The following is a 17,727-nucleotide window of genomic DNA, read 5'->3' as shown; positions in this document are numbered from 1 at the left end:
GCCGGGCTTCCCCTTTCTTCAGTGCGAGAGGCGACGGGTTATGCTGTGAGCAAAGACCCGGCGCTCGACTGCGTAGGAAAGGGCAAGTGCTGTCAATCAACGTACGGACCAGGCGCCTTTCGAACCGAGCCTGCTTCTCCTTGCGCTGTCCTCCCCGTCCTGGTCATAGCCTTGAGGAGACGCGACCGCAACTCGGCACTCCAGCCTTTTAGCCAGATGGGGGCCAAGCACGGGGCAGCTAGGGGCTGTGTGCGGGTGGGGGGGCACTAGGGGGCTGTGTGCGGGCGGGGGGGCACTAGGGGAGCTGCTGCTGTGAGGCTGGCCCAGGGCCCAGCGGGGACGGCTCGGCTCAAGTGGTGTGATGCTGGGCCGTGCTGCCCAGCCTGGGCAATGTGCGGCCTGGCTCCCCTTGGCTTGTGAGCACCGAAGGCGACACTTACCCGCACCTGGAGGGCACGGGGGTGGTTGCACCTCCCGGGGGCAGTACCCAGAGCTCCTGGTGCTGCTGGCCCCAGCCCCCCAGCTGCCGGAGCAGCCCCCCAGCTTTGCGAGGGCCCCTTTGCCAGTGTGAGTGGGGGTGTGGCGGCTCCAAGCACAGTGCTGCTGAGCTGTAGCCACGGCCCCAAGGGCCTGCCCTGTTCGCAGGCCGCGATTCCCCAGCGCAGGCGTGTCCCACCGCTCATAGCGCCGCCGCCCCTTGAGGTGTCCCCCTCCCTGGGCTGCCAGAAAAGGGGGCTCCCCACCCCTAGCACGTCAATGTACTTGCGCAAGAACTCAGGGCCAGTGTAGACAGGCAGCAAGTTTTTGCGCAAGATCGCACCAATGTAGACCTGGCCTGAAGGCTTATTACTGCAAGAAAGAAAAGCACGAGAGTGAGGTTGTTAAAGCATCATACATTACATGTATCGACTCTCCCAGTTCTCGATGTGCACTCTAGCAGAGATGTTATAACTCCTGGCTTAAACGTGGCTGCTGCACATCCTGTCAGGACGGCTCCACAGTTCCGTCTGGCTCATGATTCCCTGCAAGGCTGCCTCTGGGGTCAGGAGCAGATCTGGATACCAAAATGGAGGTTGCCACGTGGCACTTACAACCCTCTCCTGGCATCTTCTTGGCTGCAGCAGGTCACCTGGCCAGCGGCCTGTCCCTGTGTACCCTGCTGGTAGCCCTTAGGTATCGGTCACATTCCTGAGGTGTGTATTGGCACCTAGAGATTCACTGTCTCCTTGCTAATTAGCACAGTTGCTGACTTGCTCATTGCTCTGCTTCAGACAGAGAATCTTCCAACACCAACACCGAGCACGTATTTATAACTCCCACACAGACGTATACAAGTACACGAATGGCATATACAGAGTCGGTAGAGCGTAAGCTTTCGTTTGACACACCTTTGTATACGCTTTTGGGGCGAACAGCCCCCCATGGGTGCAGCAGTGATCTTGGCTGCTCCCCTTGAAATCCAGTAACGTGACAGACGGCATTATCTGCTTTTCCTGCACATGCAAAGAGAAATGCTTAGTAAACACTTTTGCCTTCTTTAATCAATAACGACAAAAAATCTGCCTTCTCTACATAATAAGGACCAAAGCTATTATGAGGATTCATTTTGTTGCTGTACGTACATGCATCCTTGCATGTCTTGGTGTAGGATTTGGTTGGCTCTGTCTAGGATTATGAGCTCAGAATACATTGTGGGCAACTGAAGCAAGTCTCTTTTATGGTTGATTTAACAGCAAAAAAAGAGGGTCAGGGTAGCCCCCGAATTGGGGGATGACTGGTGCAGTAACAAAACCATCGGTTGGTATTTTTACTGGTGTTTTAGAACTGCTGTTCCACGGGATTGGCCACGGTTCCGAAAACGGAACCTGACAGCAGAGACTAGAGCGCAGGTTAGAAAAGAGCAAGACGTGACTTCGTGGCCCAGGTACAAGCGATCCAGGAGAGCAGGGCTGTCAGTCCGACGGACGCCGGCAAGGTAGAGGCCAGATGGGCCTTCCTGCCAAAAGCTTCCTCCTATTTGTTTGAGAAACTCGTCTCCTATTGGCTGCAGTTTCGGGTGGTTAATGAGAAACCCTGGTGGCTGGGGAAAGGTCGCTGGCTCCCGAAACGGCCCCTGTCCTTGTAGCTCCATTTCTGCAGCTCGGCCGGTCAGCGTGAAGCCCGAACTGCCCAGGCCTGGGAGGAAAGAAACCTGCACCATGTCCAAGCTGGTGGAATGTGTCCCCAACTTCTCCGAGGGCAATAACAAAGAGGTAAGGGGCTGGGTTCTGGCTGCAGCTCTGCGTGCCAGGCCTTGGTGTGCTTGCTTTTCGCCTGCCTGCGAGCTGCTGCTGGCAGAAGCAAGGCTGCTTGGGCAGCGGGTGAGGGGGTGAGAGCGCCTCTCATGGGTCTCGGCAGCCGCTCGCAGCATGGCCCGGATGGTGCAGGACCTCCCCTCCGCTCTGCCTCACGCTCCCACTGCAGGGCTCCCTGAGCAGAGCTCATCTCTGGCCAGTTCCACAGCTCAGGGACGCCCGTTGGCCCTGTGCACGACAGCGCTGCTCGCTCTGCGGGGACGGGTTAGCAGCCGCCCGACAGCGAACGAGGCCAGCTCTGGGTGCAAGGTCACAGGGACAGGTGACCCCCGAGGCAGTGTGGTGCCGCATTTCAGGCATTGCCCTGCCCGGCTGGCCTTGGCCCCTTCCGTAGCCGCCTGCGTGCTGGGCTGCCGTGGCGGGGAGGCGAAGGGGCCGGGCGCGGCTCTGACTGGCTGTGCTCTCGTGCAGGTGATTGATGCCATTGGCCAGGCCATCGCTCAGACACCGGGGTGTGTCCTGCTGGACGTGGATGCCGGCCCGTCCACCAATCGCACGGTCTACACCTTCGTGGGCAGCCCAGACGACGTTGTCACGGGGGCCCTGCGCGCCGCCCGAGTGGCCTTGCAGCTCATCGACATGGGCAAGCACAAAGGTGAGCGGGGGGAGGCCGGGCGGGGCGCAGGGGAGTGGGCAGCTGAGCAGGCCCGGCCGTCAGGGCCAGCGTGGATCTGGCAGAGGGGACTTGCCAAAGCCAGCGCAGGCAGCTCCTCAGGCCCCAACCAGAGCAGCCACGAGGGCGTCGTGCCCGCCGGGAGGGAGCAGCCGGCCGGGTCGTGCTCCAGCGGGCTCTCCCTGGGTGCACCGGATGTTAAGGGCTCTTGCTCCAGCGCTGAGCTCGACAGGCCGCTCTGAATTCCCCCAGCTGCAGCTGGAGCAGCGCTGCACAAAGGCGAGGGCAGTCCCTTTTCAAACTGCCTCCCCGGGGCCCGTGGGAAGCCAGCAATCCACCCAGGCAGGCGCAGGCTGCGCTGGGAGCGGAGACTTCCCATCTCCCTCCGATGGCCCTGAACTTGCGGTCGTTTTCTCTTTGCTGGGAATAAACAAGGCAGCCAGTTGAGCAAATACTGGCAGCGCCGTCAGCTAGTCCTGTCACATCAGTGGCCCGAGGCAGGATGGGGACTCGCCTCGTCCTGAAATCATAAGGAACGAAGGAACTCTGACCTCCTCTCAGCTGAGTCAGGTTAGATAGACATCTGTCAGGGATGGTGTAGATGGAGCTTGGTCCTGCCTTGAGGGCGGGGGGCTGGACTCGATGACCTCTCGAGGTCCCTTCCAGTCCTATTATTCTATGATTCTATGAGTCTCCCTCCCTCCCCCGTCCCCGCCCTGCTTGCCCCTCCAGGCCTTGAATCCCTGGAATGTCGCTTTGCTTCCCTAGGAGAACATCCCCGCATGGGCGCCCTGGATGTCTGTCCTTTTGTCCCAGTGAGGAACGTCACCATGGACGAATGCGTTCGCTGCGCCACTCGCTTTGGGCAGCAGTTGTCGGAGGAGCTGGGCGTGCCTGGTGCGTGGTGCTGGGGTGGGCAGAGAATTCAGTCTCTTCAGTGGTTCCACCAGGGCACCGTGTGCTCACACAAACACCATCTGACGTGCGTCCCTTCCACACTGGAGCAAGGAGGGCTGAGGCTTTCAGAAATTTCAAGTGGTGTGGGGAGCCCAACTGGAGAGACCACAGGGAGAGTTGGGCTGCTGAGCCCTTTCCGAAAATCCACCTGCTTGCATCGCCTCGGGCGCAGATCCCTAGCCACTCGTCAGACATTAAGCCCTAATTACTTGGAACTCTCGAAGTGCTGGTAAAAGCACACGGGTCCTGCATTGCGTCTGGCGTCGGTGGCAGGAAAGGGTTGAATCGATGGCGTGTGGCTTGGCCAGCAACCGAGGGAGCAGTAGGCTTCCATGTAGATGTCCGTTTCCAGGCTCACTGGGCCATTGCTCCTGACTTGGGACCCGAGAACTTGTATCCCTTTGAAAAGCTTTACGGTTTGCCCTTCGCTGCGTGTGATTTCGCCAGGCCCGTTGCGGTGGTGCTGTGCGTTACAGCTGGCATGCATTTGAGCACTAGGGGAGACATCCAGGGCTCCCCCCTGGGTCCGCACCCACACGAATGGCTCCATCACACGTGCATTTCCTCTTGCAGTCTACCTGTACGGAGAAGCCGCGCGGCAGGAGAGCAGGAGATCTCTGCCCGCAATCCGAGCCGGGGAGTACGAAGCCCTCCCTGAAAAGGTGAGCTGCCAGGGGGGGAGGGAGCGGCATGTGGACCCCGCGGGATGCTGCTCGCACTGGAGTGAGGGAGGCTCCGGGGTGGTCTGGGCATTTTCATCGCTACTCGGGCAGTCTGCCGGCAGGGCGTCAGGCAGGCTGTGCACCGGCCCTGTTGTGCCTAAGGAAGGGCTTTCGCCAGGGTCAGAGCGTCGGGGCCAGGCAGCTGGCTTCATTCTCACGCCCTTTGGCACGGCTGACCTTGGGCCCGCATGGGAGGTTGACTAGAGAGTTTGGCTCCCCCCCAATGGTGTTTCCCAAGCCAAATGCAGGTATTGTGACGGGAGGAGACTTCCACCTAGAGGGGAGCGCCGAGGTCAGTGCAGCCTCAGCACTCGGGCAATCCTCCGGGGACGCTTCCCTTCCGGCTTCTCGCTTGGAAAGCTGTGGGGGGTGCGTGTGGGCGGGGGGGGGGGGTTGCCTTGACCCAGCAGAGGAGAGGTTGGGGCTGTCAGGGTGACATCTGCCAGCTCCAGGGCTCCAAGGCTCTGCAATCTGCTGCCTGCCTTTGCCGACAATTCATGCCACTAACCCTTGTGAGCTTGCAATGAGTCTCCTGGTATTCGGTGTATCTGGTAAAGAGCCGGCTCCCGGCAGCAGCTGACGAGGTGAGACTCCTGGCTTTCATTTCCGAAACGAAGGACGTTTCTAGCTCTGGGTTACAGGGAAACACTTAAACGTGTGACCCTAAGTACAGGCGAGGTCTGAGAAGCCAGAGGGCAAACAGAGAGAGCCTGGCATGTCGTCTTCCTTCTTTTTAGTGTTAAGGTTCGTGATGTTTAAGGCACCTCACCATTTGGGGGTCCTGACTCATGAGTGTGAAGCGTTTGGGGCTGGCGATTCTGGCTGTAGCCCCATGTGGGGACTTTCTAGGCATGCGGCAGAAGGGTGTTTGGAGAGGGCTGAGGCTGTCCACGCAGGGATGGGAAGGAGTTTCTGGAGGTGGCAGGCTGAGCAGAACATGTGAGTGCTGCTGAGGTTGTGTTGTGTTGTGTGCAAGGTGTGTCAGGGCATCTGGGGCCAGAGTTTTACAAGTGTTTAGGTGCCTAAAGATGCAGACGCACCTAATGGGATTTTCAAATGAACCTGTGTGTCTTTGATGCCTAAATGCCTTTCACAAGCTAGCCCAGAGCCTTGCAAAGGCAGGACACTGGTTGTTTTAAAAACTGAAATAGATTTAAACAGTCCGTGACCTTGATCATGGTAACGTGCTTGATTTTTAAGAACATAAGTGCCGGGCTAGCCCTGGAGCACGTGGGGATCAGCTGTTTCATTGATATTGCTAGCACAGCGCTTTTAGACAGCTAAGAGAGGCTGAAATCCTGTGCTGAAGGCGGGCGCTTGGCGACCTTTCCCAGTTATTTTCGCTAGTTGCAGTACCCGGAATTGGCATTAGAGGACAGTATAATGATTCTCATTGGGGCTGGCTGTGCTTTGTGAGACAGTTCTCGGAGCAGTGAGCCCAACTCACACCTCAGTGGCCGTGGCGGTGCCTCCAGAGCAGCTGGCGTGCCTTGGCGCTCTGTGGGCTTGCGGGATTGAGATTACAGCCATGTGAATAAGGGAGAATTCGGTTTGTCAGCCACTCCGAAAAATTGGGGGGAAAATAGTCTTGGGCTGGTCCCAAACCAAACGGTTTTTGTTAAATTGTCACAAACCGTCGTGTTTTGCTTCACAGAATGTGGTGAATGGTTTCACATCAAATGAAGGGGAATGTCGAACCACCAGGCCATCTTGAGGGGAGGGGCCGAGTCGTGGCGCTGGGCTGGTGCATCTGTAGCACTGGCTGAGCAGGCAGCATGGCCACTGCCTACAGAAAGAGCTTTGCTGAGTAACTCTGGCTTTGCTTGAGAACTATTAATGGACAGGAAATCTCCCTTTCCGTTCCCCCCCATGTTTCAATGGCCATTGAACTTTGGAGGAAATGTGCCCGCTGACCAGAGACCCCTTAGCCTACATGTGCCTTTGCTCAGCTTCACCTGCTGTTGACATGTGGCGATGAATTCAGCCCCTTCTCCAAGCGGTGGTGCGAGTGCTGGGCCTGTTTCTTCCCTCTGACACCCCAGTTTCCCCCAGGCACCACTGGCTCCCCTCCAGTGGAGTGACACGGCGTCACACCTGGGTGACGCCTCCCCAAAGCGCAAGAGATGTTCTGCAGGTAATGCCGCCATTACAGCTGCGCAGACAACCGCGTTGGGGTCGCTGGCCACTGAGAACCGGGGCCTGGGGATTTTGGTGAATGTGGACTTTTATTCAGACATCTTGCAGGGGGTACGTCAGCTCATCTGCACATTTGCCTAGTTTTACCTCAGGCAACATAAAAGCACTAGCAAATTCAGGGCACGCACGCGTTTCTGACAGCGACTGCTCTGTAGAGCACACGCTGAAGTATAAGTGCAATATTTCTATTCCAGTCGATTTCATTTTATAATTACACGGCAAAGAGAAGAGGCACTTTGTCAGCCCCAGTGTGCCGGGTCACGTGCGTCTTTCTGTGTGCGATTTGTAAGGCGCAGCGCTTCAGTGAGATGTAACTTGGGGGATGTGGGACCAGTCAGTCTCCTGGGAGGGACCCAGGCGTACGGAGAGCTGCTGGGCTGGACGGGGGCTCTCCCAGGATGGCTGTTCTCATGACCATGCTGGTAGGAATTCATTTGTGTTTTCTACACACGGTCGCTAAGAGTTTTGGTCACCAGCAATGGGAATGTTTCAAGGGCACGTTTGAAATGGTGGGTGTAGAGATCTCTGCCCTCAGGGCTGCCCCTTCTAGCCAAGCCTAGGAAAACCCATGAGCGGCCCAGCCCTGTGCCCATGGAGCCAGTGCCCTTGTGCGGCTGTGGAAAGAGCCGACGCGTTTGCAGGGGCACGGTAGCTGCACTGACGTGCGTTGCCTTTTGGGGGGCCAGAGATTTTGTGCCCCACGACCGCTCTGCAGCATGGGCAGCATTGCTCAATGGCTGCCGTGCGACAGAGCCAACGTGCCGACTGGTAACCGCACGGGTGGTAGCCATGGGAGCGCAGAGGCGGAGTCTTCCTCTCGTGGCGGTGTCCACGCCAGACTGGAGGCCTTTTGGGGACATGGTGGGAAGTTCTCCCAAGATGCTCTGCTGGTCTCTTCTGGCCTGCAGCTCTCTGGCTGCCCCTGCATCTCCCCCATTCCCTGTCTCTCAGTCCAGGGGCCCAGAGGGAGTCAGCCATGGGTGGTTACTGGGACGGAGCCGTGCAGAACTTGGCAGCTCTGTGTCCACCTGCTCTCATGCCCTGGCCGTCTGAACACACCAGCAGCGTGGGAGGGTAGCGAGCGAGGATTGCACCTAGTTCCGGGGCAAGAATTGTAAATCCAAGCTGGGTGCTCTCAGAAAGCTCTGTTCTAGCTGTTCCTGAGCTTCCTGCCTTCCCGGGGGAGGGTCTGCAGAATGTCAGACCAGAGACCCCAGTGCCAGGCCTGGCTGGACAGTCTGACTTAACTCTGCGATCAGCCCACTGGAGTGACAGAGAAACCCAGCTGACCTTAACGATAAAGAGTCTCTCTTCAATGGATTTTGCTCCTTTCGCTTTCTCTTTGAAGCTCACAAAGGCCGAGTGGGTTCCTGATTTTGGCTCCGCATCCTTCGTTCCAAGATGGGGAGCCACAGTCACTGGTGCACGCACGTTCCTCATTGCGTACAACATCAACCTCCTGTGCACAAAGGAGCTGGCACATCGGATTGCTCTCAACATCCGGGAGCAGGGCCGCGCGAAGGACCAGGTATGCCCAGCAGCTGCTATTCAGGGTAATCAGGCCTCCCTGCGAGAGGGCTCTGGACAGCCAGAGCCATGGCTCGGCAATGAGCAAACGAATAAATCCCTCTCCCACGCACTCCGAATGCCGCAGTGCTTGTCTTCCTTCACAGCACAGTACCTGGCGGCTGCTGCTTGTGGGTCATCCCTGAACCCGAACACAGCAGCTGTGACCTCCGGGTGCGTCCTCTGCCACGGGTGTATTCCCAGGGCCACGTTGGCTCGCCAGCCGTCCCAGGTCTAAAGTGTGGTGTTCTTTGCAGCCCGGGCGTCTGAAGAAGGTCCAGGCCATGGGCTGGTACTTGGATGAGGAGAATATTGCCCAAGTGTCTACAAACCTGCTGGACTTTGAAATCACCTCCCTGTACACGGTCTTTGAGGAGGTCCGCAAAGACGCCCAGGTGAGTGGCACAGGTGCCGTGCAAGGCTGAAGCAACCCGCCTCCTTCAGTGACGTCAAATGACAGTCGATGTGCCCGGGGCTGGTGGAGCAGGACTAAGTCCTCGCGCCTGCGCTGTAAGAGCTCGTTGGCAGGCGGTGTGCACGGGCACGCACAGGGAGCCATGACCTACCCGACTTAGGGAACGAGGGGAGCAGGCGTGGGCCTCCTGACCCCCCGGCTGGCAGTCAGATGGCATGGGACAGCGGCATGGCCATTTTGCTGGCTGACGCTTAAGGATGTGCTGGACGCCAAGCTTATTTGTGGGGTCCCCTCTGCCTCTGTACCCTAGGAAGGGGCCACTCGTGTCCGGTGCACCCCTCGGCATGGGTCGGCAGTGGGAGAGGTGGCCACGCAGTGGGGCTGCAATGAGGGTTGTTAAATGCTAGTCCTCGTGTGCAGGAGCTGACCCTGCCTGTGGTGGGCTCCCAGCTGGTGGGGCTCGTCCCCAAGAAGGCCATGCTCGACGCGGCGGAGTATTACATTCAGAAAGAGAACCTCTTCATCCTGGAGGAGGAACAGAAAATCCGACTGGTAAGGCCAAAGTCCACTGACATCCCTGCTCGGAGACCTATCCCTGGAGACAGCTGCAAATGACGAATTTATCTCCCTTCGTTTCAGGTAGTCAGCCGTCTGGGCCTGGACTCCTTGTCTCCATTTAACCCCCAGGAGCGCATTATCGAGTATGGCCACCTTGCCCCTTTTCTTTGCCACTCTCCTTGTTTGCACTATGCACGGCTGAGGGGGCCAGGGAGTCTGTAGCCTCCATCTGCTCATGAGCCTCTGAGAGTAGCTGTTGACTCAATTTGCTGTCACTCTGCCAGAGCCCAAAGTAGCACAGTCTTCCTGGAATGCCATTGGGAACTCATTTCTGTTCCTGAGGGGTTTATAATGCTCCTGGCTGCCCAATGAAATGTTGATTTCAACAACTTTTTTTCTGGGGAAAACATCAAAAATAATCATTTTGGTTTTCTCATTTTGTTTCAATGATGTTGAAGTGTTCCATTTTGATAAGGTAAAAAGCAGGGCTGTCAATCTCTCTGTTAATCAATTCAAAAAATTAATCACCTTTAAAAAATTAATTGTGGTTAAGTGTATTTTTAATTGTACTGCTAAACAATAGAGCACCAATTGAAATGTATTGAGTATTTTGGATGTTTTTCTATATTTTTAGTACAACACATAATACAAAGTGTACAATGCTCACTATTATTTTTGTTACAAATATTTGAACTGTAAAAATGATAAATAGTATTTTAAAATTTACCTCATACTAGTACAGTTGTGCAATCTCTTTATTGTGAAAGTGCAGCTTACGAATGTAGATTGTTACATAACTGGATCAGAAACAAAACTAATAAGACTCTAGCACTAGAGACAACAAGTCCACTCAGTCCTACTTCTTGTTCTGCCAGTTGCTAAGAGAAACAAATGTGTTTACATTTGCGGGAGAGAGTGCTGCTCCTTTTTATTTACAGTGTCACCTGAAAATGAGAACAGGCGTGTGTATGGCACTGTTGTAGCAGGCATTGCTAAACATTTGTGTGCCCCTTTGTGCTTCAGCCACCCTTCCAGAGAACATGTTTCCATGCAGATGATGCTCATTAAATGAATACTGCATTAACTACATTTGTAATCAAACTCCTTGGGAGAGAAGTGGATGTCTCCTGCTGTGTTTTACCGCATTATGCCATAGATACCGTGTCGTAACAGCCTCATCCAGATAATGACCCAGCACATGTTCATTTTAAGAACACTTTCAGTGCAGATTTGACAAATGCAAAGAAGGTACCAATGTGAGACTTCTAAACACAGCGACAGCACTCCACCCAAGGGGTAAGAATCCACGGGATGACGTGTGGGGCATGCTTTCAGAAGTCTTAAAAGAGCAACAGCCTGATGAGGAAACTACAAAAACCAAACCACCTAAAAAGAGAATCAACCTTCTGCGGGTGGCATCTGAGCCAGATGCTGAAAATGAGCATACGCTGGCCCTCAATGCTTTGGATCGTTATCGAGCAGAGCCTGTTAGCACGATGAACACATCCTCTGGAATGGTGGGTGAAGCATGAAGGGACGTACGCATCTTTAGTGCAGCTGGCATTTTGTGATGCCGGCTTCAACCGTGCCACGCAAACGCTTGTTCTCACCTTCAGATGGCACTGTAAGCAAGCCATGGGCAGCATTATTGCCTGCAACTATAAACAAGCATTTATTTGAGTGGCCGAGGAGTAGGACCGAGTAGACGTGTAGACTCTAACGTTCTACTTGTTTTCTTTCCAAATGCAGGTTCTTTGTACATAATTCTACATTTCTAAGTTCAACTTTAATGCTAAAGAGATTGCACTGCAGTTCTGGTATTAAGTGGGTTGAAAAGTACCTTTTTTTGTTTGTTTTTTACAGTGCACACACCTGTAATATAAAATGAGCACTGTCCATTTTGGATTCTGTGTTGTAATTGAAATCAGTAGATTTGAAAATGTAGAAAACATCAAAAATATTTACAATAGATGTTATTCTATTATTGTATAATATTGCAAACAGTCAGCGATTAATCCCAATTTTTAACTGAAAAATTAATCACGATTTTAATTGCTTGAGTGGTCGCAAAAAGGTTTTGTTTCAACTTTCTCTCTTAAAATCAAAACAAAATGTAATGACAATAGGTTTAATATTTGACTTGCATATGACATATTAAAATAAGGTGGAACACTATCAGAATGACACATTTTTACCTTATCAAAACGAAACAATTGGGCGTTATAGAAATGAAACTCGTCCGTGGCCCTAGATCACAATTCCGTGGAACGTTGTTAGCAAGACAGCGCAGCACAAGGACTTCTGGAGCTCTGGTCATTATGAGGGGCTCCGGGGCCAGCTCTGCTCAGAGTGGCGAAGGGGCTTTTGAGAGGGGAAGAGCTGGCGGTTTGTGGGGATGGCTCACGCACTGCAGGAGAGAGGAACAATCCCTCCTTCCAGGCTCCCCACAGCCCTGGCTGCCCGGCTTTCCCCCTGCGGAGACTGCTGGAGGCAGCTTCCCCGCATTGCTTGATGCGAGCAGGGCTGAGCTGGCCTGCTTGGCTGTTGGCAGGTACCTGGTGCAGAGCGGCCAGGCAGACGGAGGCCTGGTGTCCAAGTCCCTGCGCGCCTTCGTGCATGCCGTGGGCGCACGCTCCGCAGCGCCCGGGGGAGGATCGGTGGCTGCAGCGATGGCTGCTCTGGTAGGTCCGCGCCTCGCTCTCCCGCGGGTACCGCAGACTGGGGCGCTTGCGCCGGGTTTAAGGTGGGGTGGGAGCCCACGCGAGTCCAGCGCTGACGCCGCCCACGAGGGAGCCGCCAGAGAAACGGCAGCACTGTCAGGAGCTGGAGTTGCTTCCTGGGAGGTTCTCTTAACGGGCCCAGCACATCCAGCCTGAGCCCCCATCCAGAAACTGCACGTCGCTCCGGGGCCCCGGGGCAACGCTTCCCCTCTCACAAGCCCCAGCACCCTGCCCTGCACATAGTCTGCGGGGGCTCAGCGGGCTGGTTTGGGACCCTGGCAACACCGAGCGGGTTCCCACCCCAGCCGAAGAGCAACAGACACGGCCCCAGCTCCGCTCCGGGAGCACTCAGCGATGGGCTGCTGGCAGTGCCCAGGGCACCCCAATCCGAGCGCGCTCAGGGCAGCTCTCTTCGGATGGAAGGAGGCGCACTGTGCTTGCCCCTCCAGGTAACGGGTATTTACCTGGGGCCTGACAATAAACAAAAGTGGTTTTATCGAATGTGCGCCCATCGGCCGTACGTGACTGCAAGGGGAGACAGGCTCCGCCAAGGCAAATCCAGCACGGCGCGAATTCGAATCCCTAAGCAACTCCCCTGATCTCCTCTCTGGGCCTGAGCCTTCCTCCTTCTCAGCCTGTTTCCAGCAGGCATCTTAGGTGGTAAGTAAGGGTCTCCTGGCATCGGGCATCTGCCCCATTGCTGTGCCCCTTTGCCACAGGCAGGAATCCTTGGTGCTCAGGTCACACGTTCCTCCCCTCGAGTGGGAAAGCCCCAGATCCCAAATGGGTCCCAGCCGCGGGTGGCCTGTAGGACTAGCCTCAGTTTGCACTCACAGGACAAACCAAACCATCCCCAGGGCGCTGGCCTGATCGCCCAGCCAGCAAAGGTATCGCGAATGACTTACCAGAAGACAGGACTGATACAACCGGTTCCCGCTGCCTGCAAGACAGAGCCATGCCCACGGAGAGGGCACATGCAGCCGGGGCCAGGCTTCCCGGTGGTTACATGACCTGCCTGGCATTATGTTTGTCCAAGTTATGCATATTCATATTCATGAGCCAGTTTCATAAAGCATGGGCTCCCCGGCGGGCATCGCCTTGACAGAAGTCTCGGTGTTGGGGCCAGTGTGGCCACCCAGCTGAGGGTCTGGGGAAGCCCCACACACTCTAACAGATGGGTACCCCCGTGCCACAGCTGCCGAGCTGCTCCGTGTGCGCTCCGGGCCGGTGGGCCTGCTGGCACCGGCAAACGGTTCCTTGGCGCCCAGGGAACGTGCTCCGTGGTAAGAGTTGTTCTCCCGCCCTCTCCTGCGTTGCCCTCTGCACCGGGCGGGGCTCCCGGGGCTCCAGCGCTGTGTCCGCAGCACTTCCTAGCTGGTGCTCAGGGCCACGTGGCGCATCGCAGGCACAGCCGGGATGGGCTCTTTGCCTAGCCGAGGTGCTGGCGCAGTGCCATGTGGAGTGGCAGGGGCCACCCACTCCCGTCCCTTTCCCTTGGCGGCTGCAGGGGGCCGTGCACAGGTGGCGTTTGCCGTGTCTCCCTGCAAGGGGGGGTTGCGTGTTTCCCTGCAGGGAGCCGAGCACAGGCAGGGTTTGCGTGTCTCCATGCAGGGGGGGGTTGCGTGTCTCCATGCAGGGAGCCGAGTACAGGCAGGGTTTGCGTGTCTCCATGCAGGGGGGGGTTGCGTGTCTCCATGCAGGGGGCCGTGTGCAGGCGGTGTTTGCCGTGTCTCCCTGCGGGGGGGGAGGTTGCGTGTCTCCATGCGGGGGGGTTGCGTGTCTCCATGCAGGGGGGTTGCGTGTTTCCCTGCAGGGAGCCGAGTACAGGCAGGGTTTGCGTGTCTCCATGCAGGGGGGGGTTGCGTGTCTCCATGCAGGGGGCCGTGTGCAGGCGGTGTTTGCCGTGTCTCCCTGCGGGGGGGGAGGTTGCGTGTCTCCATGCGGGGGGGTTGCGTGTCTCCATGCAGGGGGGTTGCGTGTTTCCCTGCAGGGAGCCGAGTACAGGCAGGGTTTGCGTGTCTCCATGCAGGGGGGGGTTGCGTGTCTCCATGCAGGGGGCTGTGTGCAGGCGGTGTTTGCCGTGTCTCCCTGCGGGGGGGGAGGTTGCGTGTCTCCATGCGGGGGGGTTGCGTGTCTCCATGCAGGGGGGTTGCGTGTTTCCCTGCAGGGAGCCGAGTACAGGCAGGGTTTGCGTGTCTCCATGCAGGGGGGGGTTGCGTGTCTCCATGCAGGGGGCTGTGTGCAGGCGGTGTTTGCCGTGTCTCCCTGCGGGGGGGGAGGTTGCGTGTCTCCATGCAGGGGGGTTGCGTGTTTCCCTGCAGGGGGCCGCGCTGGGCTGCATGGCGGGGCTGATGTCCTCCGGCAAGCGGCAGTTTGAGGCGCTAGAGTCGGTCATGAGGAAGCTGATCCCACCGTTCCATCAGGCCATGGGTGAGCTGGTGGCCATGGTGGATGCGGACTCCCTGGCCTTCAGCGGCTACCTGGTGAGTGAGGGCTGACCAAGCTTTGCGTCTCTCCATGTTCGCCTGTGGTGCACCAGCCCGCCCCCGCCGCTCCTGCCCGCAGCGAGGGTTGCTAATCGCTGGGAGGGCTGGGGTGCTGCCGCTAGTGCCCAGGGGAAATTTCCCACCTGGGTAGGTGCAGGGCTGAGCTCTCCCCTGTGTCTGGGGCACGGCTGTGATGAGAGGTTGGGAGGAATTCCTGCTGGATCAGCGAGCTTGGGCAGCCAGGCAAGGCACTAAGCCGGAGGGCAGGACAGGTGCACTGGATCTGAACCAGCCCCAAAGCCGAACGAATGGCAGGTGTCTGGCATGAGGCTTCTGCCGGCAGGGTGCCATACCCAGCCCGGAGGGGAGGGTGCCCCGTGGGGCAGACTGGCCATGCTGGGGTCAGGCGCTAGGGCAGGGCAAAGGCATGAGGAGCGAATGCTCTTCCCCCTCCAGCACCCTCACTCTGTTCCTCAACAGGATGCAATGAAGCTGCCTAAGAACACGCCGGAGGAGAGAGAAAAGTTTGTATTGTGGGAAGAGCTGAAACCCAAACGCTGCTGGTCGAGTCCCTGGGGTAGCTCATGAGGTCGCCGGGAAGTCGGAGCTACTCAAGTCAAGGGATGGGGTCCCGTTGGCTTCAATAGCTGTAGCTCAGGCCTGAATGGGTGGGGGGAGGGAACAGGCGAGTGTGTGTGGTGGGGAGGGCGCGCACACACACCGTAATGCAAAGCTGAAGTGTGACTCCTCCGACCACTAGGCAGGAGGCTGAGTGACTTGCTGGGGCACTTGGGTGGGATGTTTGGACACGTGTCCGGCTTTCGGCGACTTCGTTCTCTGGGCGTGCCCCGCTCTCGGAGGCCCGTGGTTAACGCCCCCGGCGGCTCACTTTGGGCTGACGGAGAAGCCAGCCCAGCGCTTGCAGGGTGGTTGGGGCAGCCCGCCGGTGCGGTCTCACCCCTTCCCGCGAGGGGCTTGCCCTTTGCAGTCAGGCTGACCCTGGCTTACCTCTCCCAGGCGCACAGCTGCTATGCAGCAGGGGCTGAAGCAGGCCGTGGACGTGCCCTTCGCGCTGGCGGAGAAAGTGACCGCCTTGTGGCCCACGCTGAGAGAGATGGCTCGGTACGGGAACCTCGCCTGCAAATCCGATCTCCAGGTACTGGCCGTGGCGCTGGCAGAGGAGTGCAGCACAGGCTGCCAGAGGTGCCGCAGCGGCCTGGGGCTCCTGCTGCATTTGGGCAGGTCACTTCGGCCAATGGTTTCTGAGCTGGCCGCTGATTTTAGCTGCCTAAATTGCCGGCGGATTCTCCCTGGCCATCGCCCTCTCTGCCTCGGTTTCCTAGTCTGTGGGGTGGGCAGGGATGCTTCCCTTCCTCGGAGAAGTACAGGGGAGAAGGGCCACCTGCTGGGACGTTTGGTGGGTTGGCCTGAGCCTCGGCACCTGGAGGGGATCCACGTCCGGGCCAGGTCCCTGGGGTGGTAGAGCAGCCTCGGGCTGTGGAGGATGGTGGAGCCGGGCCGATTGGCGGAGCGCCTCACACGCCTTCCTCGCTTGCCTGCAGGTGGCGGCCAAGGCGCTGGAGGCGGGCGTGTTTGGGGCCTCTTTCAACGTGGTCACCAACCTGAAAGACGTTGCGGACGAAGCCTTCAGGGAGGAGGTTGGTCGCCCTTCAGCCATGCCCCAGGCCCTCGCTGGGGACACGCGGCCCTGAGTGGCATGCCCCTGCCCCTGCCCAGGGCTGTGGCCGCTGCAGGAGCGATGTCAGGAGAAGGCACTGCTGGCTAGAATTGCCCCTGCTGCAGGAGACCTAGTGCCCTGGTCCTTGCTGCAGCCTGGGAACAGCTGCAGGCCAGCTCTCCTGCTCCCTGGCCTGCCTCAGGGCTCTTGCTGGGAGTGGGGCAGAGGCCCCTGGAAGTAGGCCTTGCGAAGGGGGATGCAGCCTGCTTAGCCCTGTGCATGGTGCACACAGTCCATCCCCAGCCATCCGGAGCCATGCTGGGGCGCAGGCTTCCGGGGAGCAATTCACGCTGCTGCACCAGTGCAGGCTGGCCCGTCTGCCTCTCCGCCAGGGCCCGGGCTGCCCTTGGGAATGTAACCCAAGGAGCACGCTCCAGAGGAGGAGAAGCACAGTCGCTGCACTGCAGCCAACCCTGAGCCATCCCAGCGAAACACCAGCCCTTCTCCGGCTGGGTCACCGGTGCGGCCCTTCGGTATCTGGGGCACTTCAGGGCACCGGAGCAATCGGGAGCCTGCTGGAGCCGGAAGCTGAGACAGCCCCGTTGTCCTGCAGTGTGGGACTCTGCTCTAACGCCAGCCCCCCAAGCCTCTCCCTGGGGCCTGGCTCGGGGGTGCTCTGCCTGCGGAGGGGCAGGGTTTTTTCTCCTTTCCCCTGTTGCGTGCTGGGCTCCTGGCATGGGGAAGCTGAGATGTGAGGGGGGAGGAGCAGCGAGCCCGGGGCCTGCAGCAAGCTGTTGAGCCGCTGGGCAAGTCTCAGACGTGCCCGAGGGACTCAGCGTGCAAACGCTGAGCTGTAGGTGCCGAAGTCACTGAGATGCTTTGAAATGGGCCGTGCTGCTGGCCCCCACGGGAGCCAGGCTGCTGAGCGGCACTGTGCGGGCGGGGCGGGGTGCTGGAGAGTGCCGCACCACGGGCTGGGGAGAGGGCAGCGGGCCGGGGACGTGAGCGCCTGTCTTTCCACACGCAGGTGCACAGCAGAGTCTCCGGCTTCCTGGCAGAGGCCCAGCAGAGTGTGGCAGCGGTGCTGGAGCTGCTGGAGAGCCGGGCACAGTGAGAGGGGCCGGGCCGTGCCCTACTGCACAGAATACAACCCTGAAACCTTCCCGCTCCTCTGGTGCTCTTGTTCTGAGGCAGCTGCCTTGCTCAGGCAGGCCGGGCTCTCCAGCCCAAAGGCGCCCGCAGCTGGGCCCAGCCGGCACCGGAGCCGCCACACACGGCACGGACTGGGCCTGGGGACGCCAGCAGGTCGGGGGGAGCGTGGCTCCCTGGGGACGTCTTTCCCTAGGCCCTGGCCTTACCCCGTGTTCTCCATGCGGCACTAGGGCCCCCACCCACCCCCAGAATGGCTGTCCCTGCTCTGCCCCTTCCCACCCCGTCCTGCGCCCCAGAGCTGTGGCGTCTG

At 58.3% G+C, this 17,727-nt stretch overlaps 1 protein-coding gene across 1 annotated transcript; it reads left to right on the top strand.

Moving 5' to 3' along the window:
- The first annotated feature begins 2,078 nt into the window (after nucleotides 1-2,078).
- On the top strand, nucleotides 2,079-17,427 carry FTCD (formimidoyltransferase cyclodeaminase). Its single transcript, XM_075934125.2, has 14 exons — nucleotides 2,079-2,252; nucleotides 2,766-2,949; nucleotides 3,736-3,864; nucleotides 4,498-4,586; nucleotides 8,191-8,370; nucleotides 8,666-8,803; nucleotides 9,244-9,375; nucleotides 9,463-9,524; nucleotides 11,933-12,062; nucleotides 14,423-14,584; nucleotides 15,068-15,111; nucleotides 15,605-15,743; nucleotides 16,150-16,245; nucleotides 17,293-17,427. The coding sequence occupies exons 1-14, from the start codon at nucleotides 2,199-2,201 to the stop codon at nucleotides 17,377-17,379; spliced, it is 1,626 nt and encodes a 541-aa protein (XP_075790240.2). The 5' UTR covers nucleotides 2,079-2,198; the 3' UTR covers nucleotides 17,380-17,427.
- Nucleotides 17,428-17,727: the final 300 nt, after the last annotated feature.

Source organism: Pelodiscus sinensis, chromosome 7, assembly GCF_052426305.1.
Source record: "Pelodiscus sinensis isolate ZL-2025 chromosome 7, ASM5242630v1, whole genome shotgun sequence".
NCBI classification, from domain to species: domain Eukaryota; kingdom Metazoa; phylum Chordata; order Testudines; family Trionychidae; genus Pelodiscus; species Pelodiscus sinensis.
This window is presented reverse-complemented; position numbering and strand designations above follow the sequence as displayed.

Bases quoted from the DNA above. Each gene is read 5' to 3' on its own strand.
- FTCD (XM_075934125.2), top strand. From the start codon at position 2,199: ATGTCCAAGCTGGTGGAATGTGTCCCCAACTTCTCCGAGGGCAATAAC. The intron at 4,587-8,190 runs GTGAGCTGCCAG...TTCTCTTTGAAG, and splicing joins ACGAAGCCCTCCCTGAAAAG to CTCACAAAGGCCGAGTGGGT. The intron at 12,063-14,422 runs GTAGGTCCGCGC...GTTTCCCTGCAG, and splicing joins CTGCAGCGATGGCTGCTCTG to GGGGCCGCGCTGGGCTGCAT.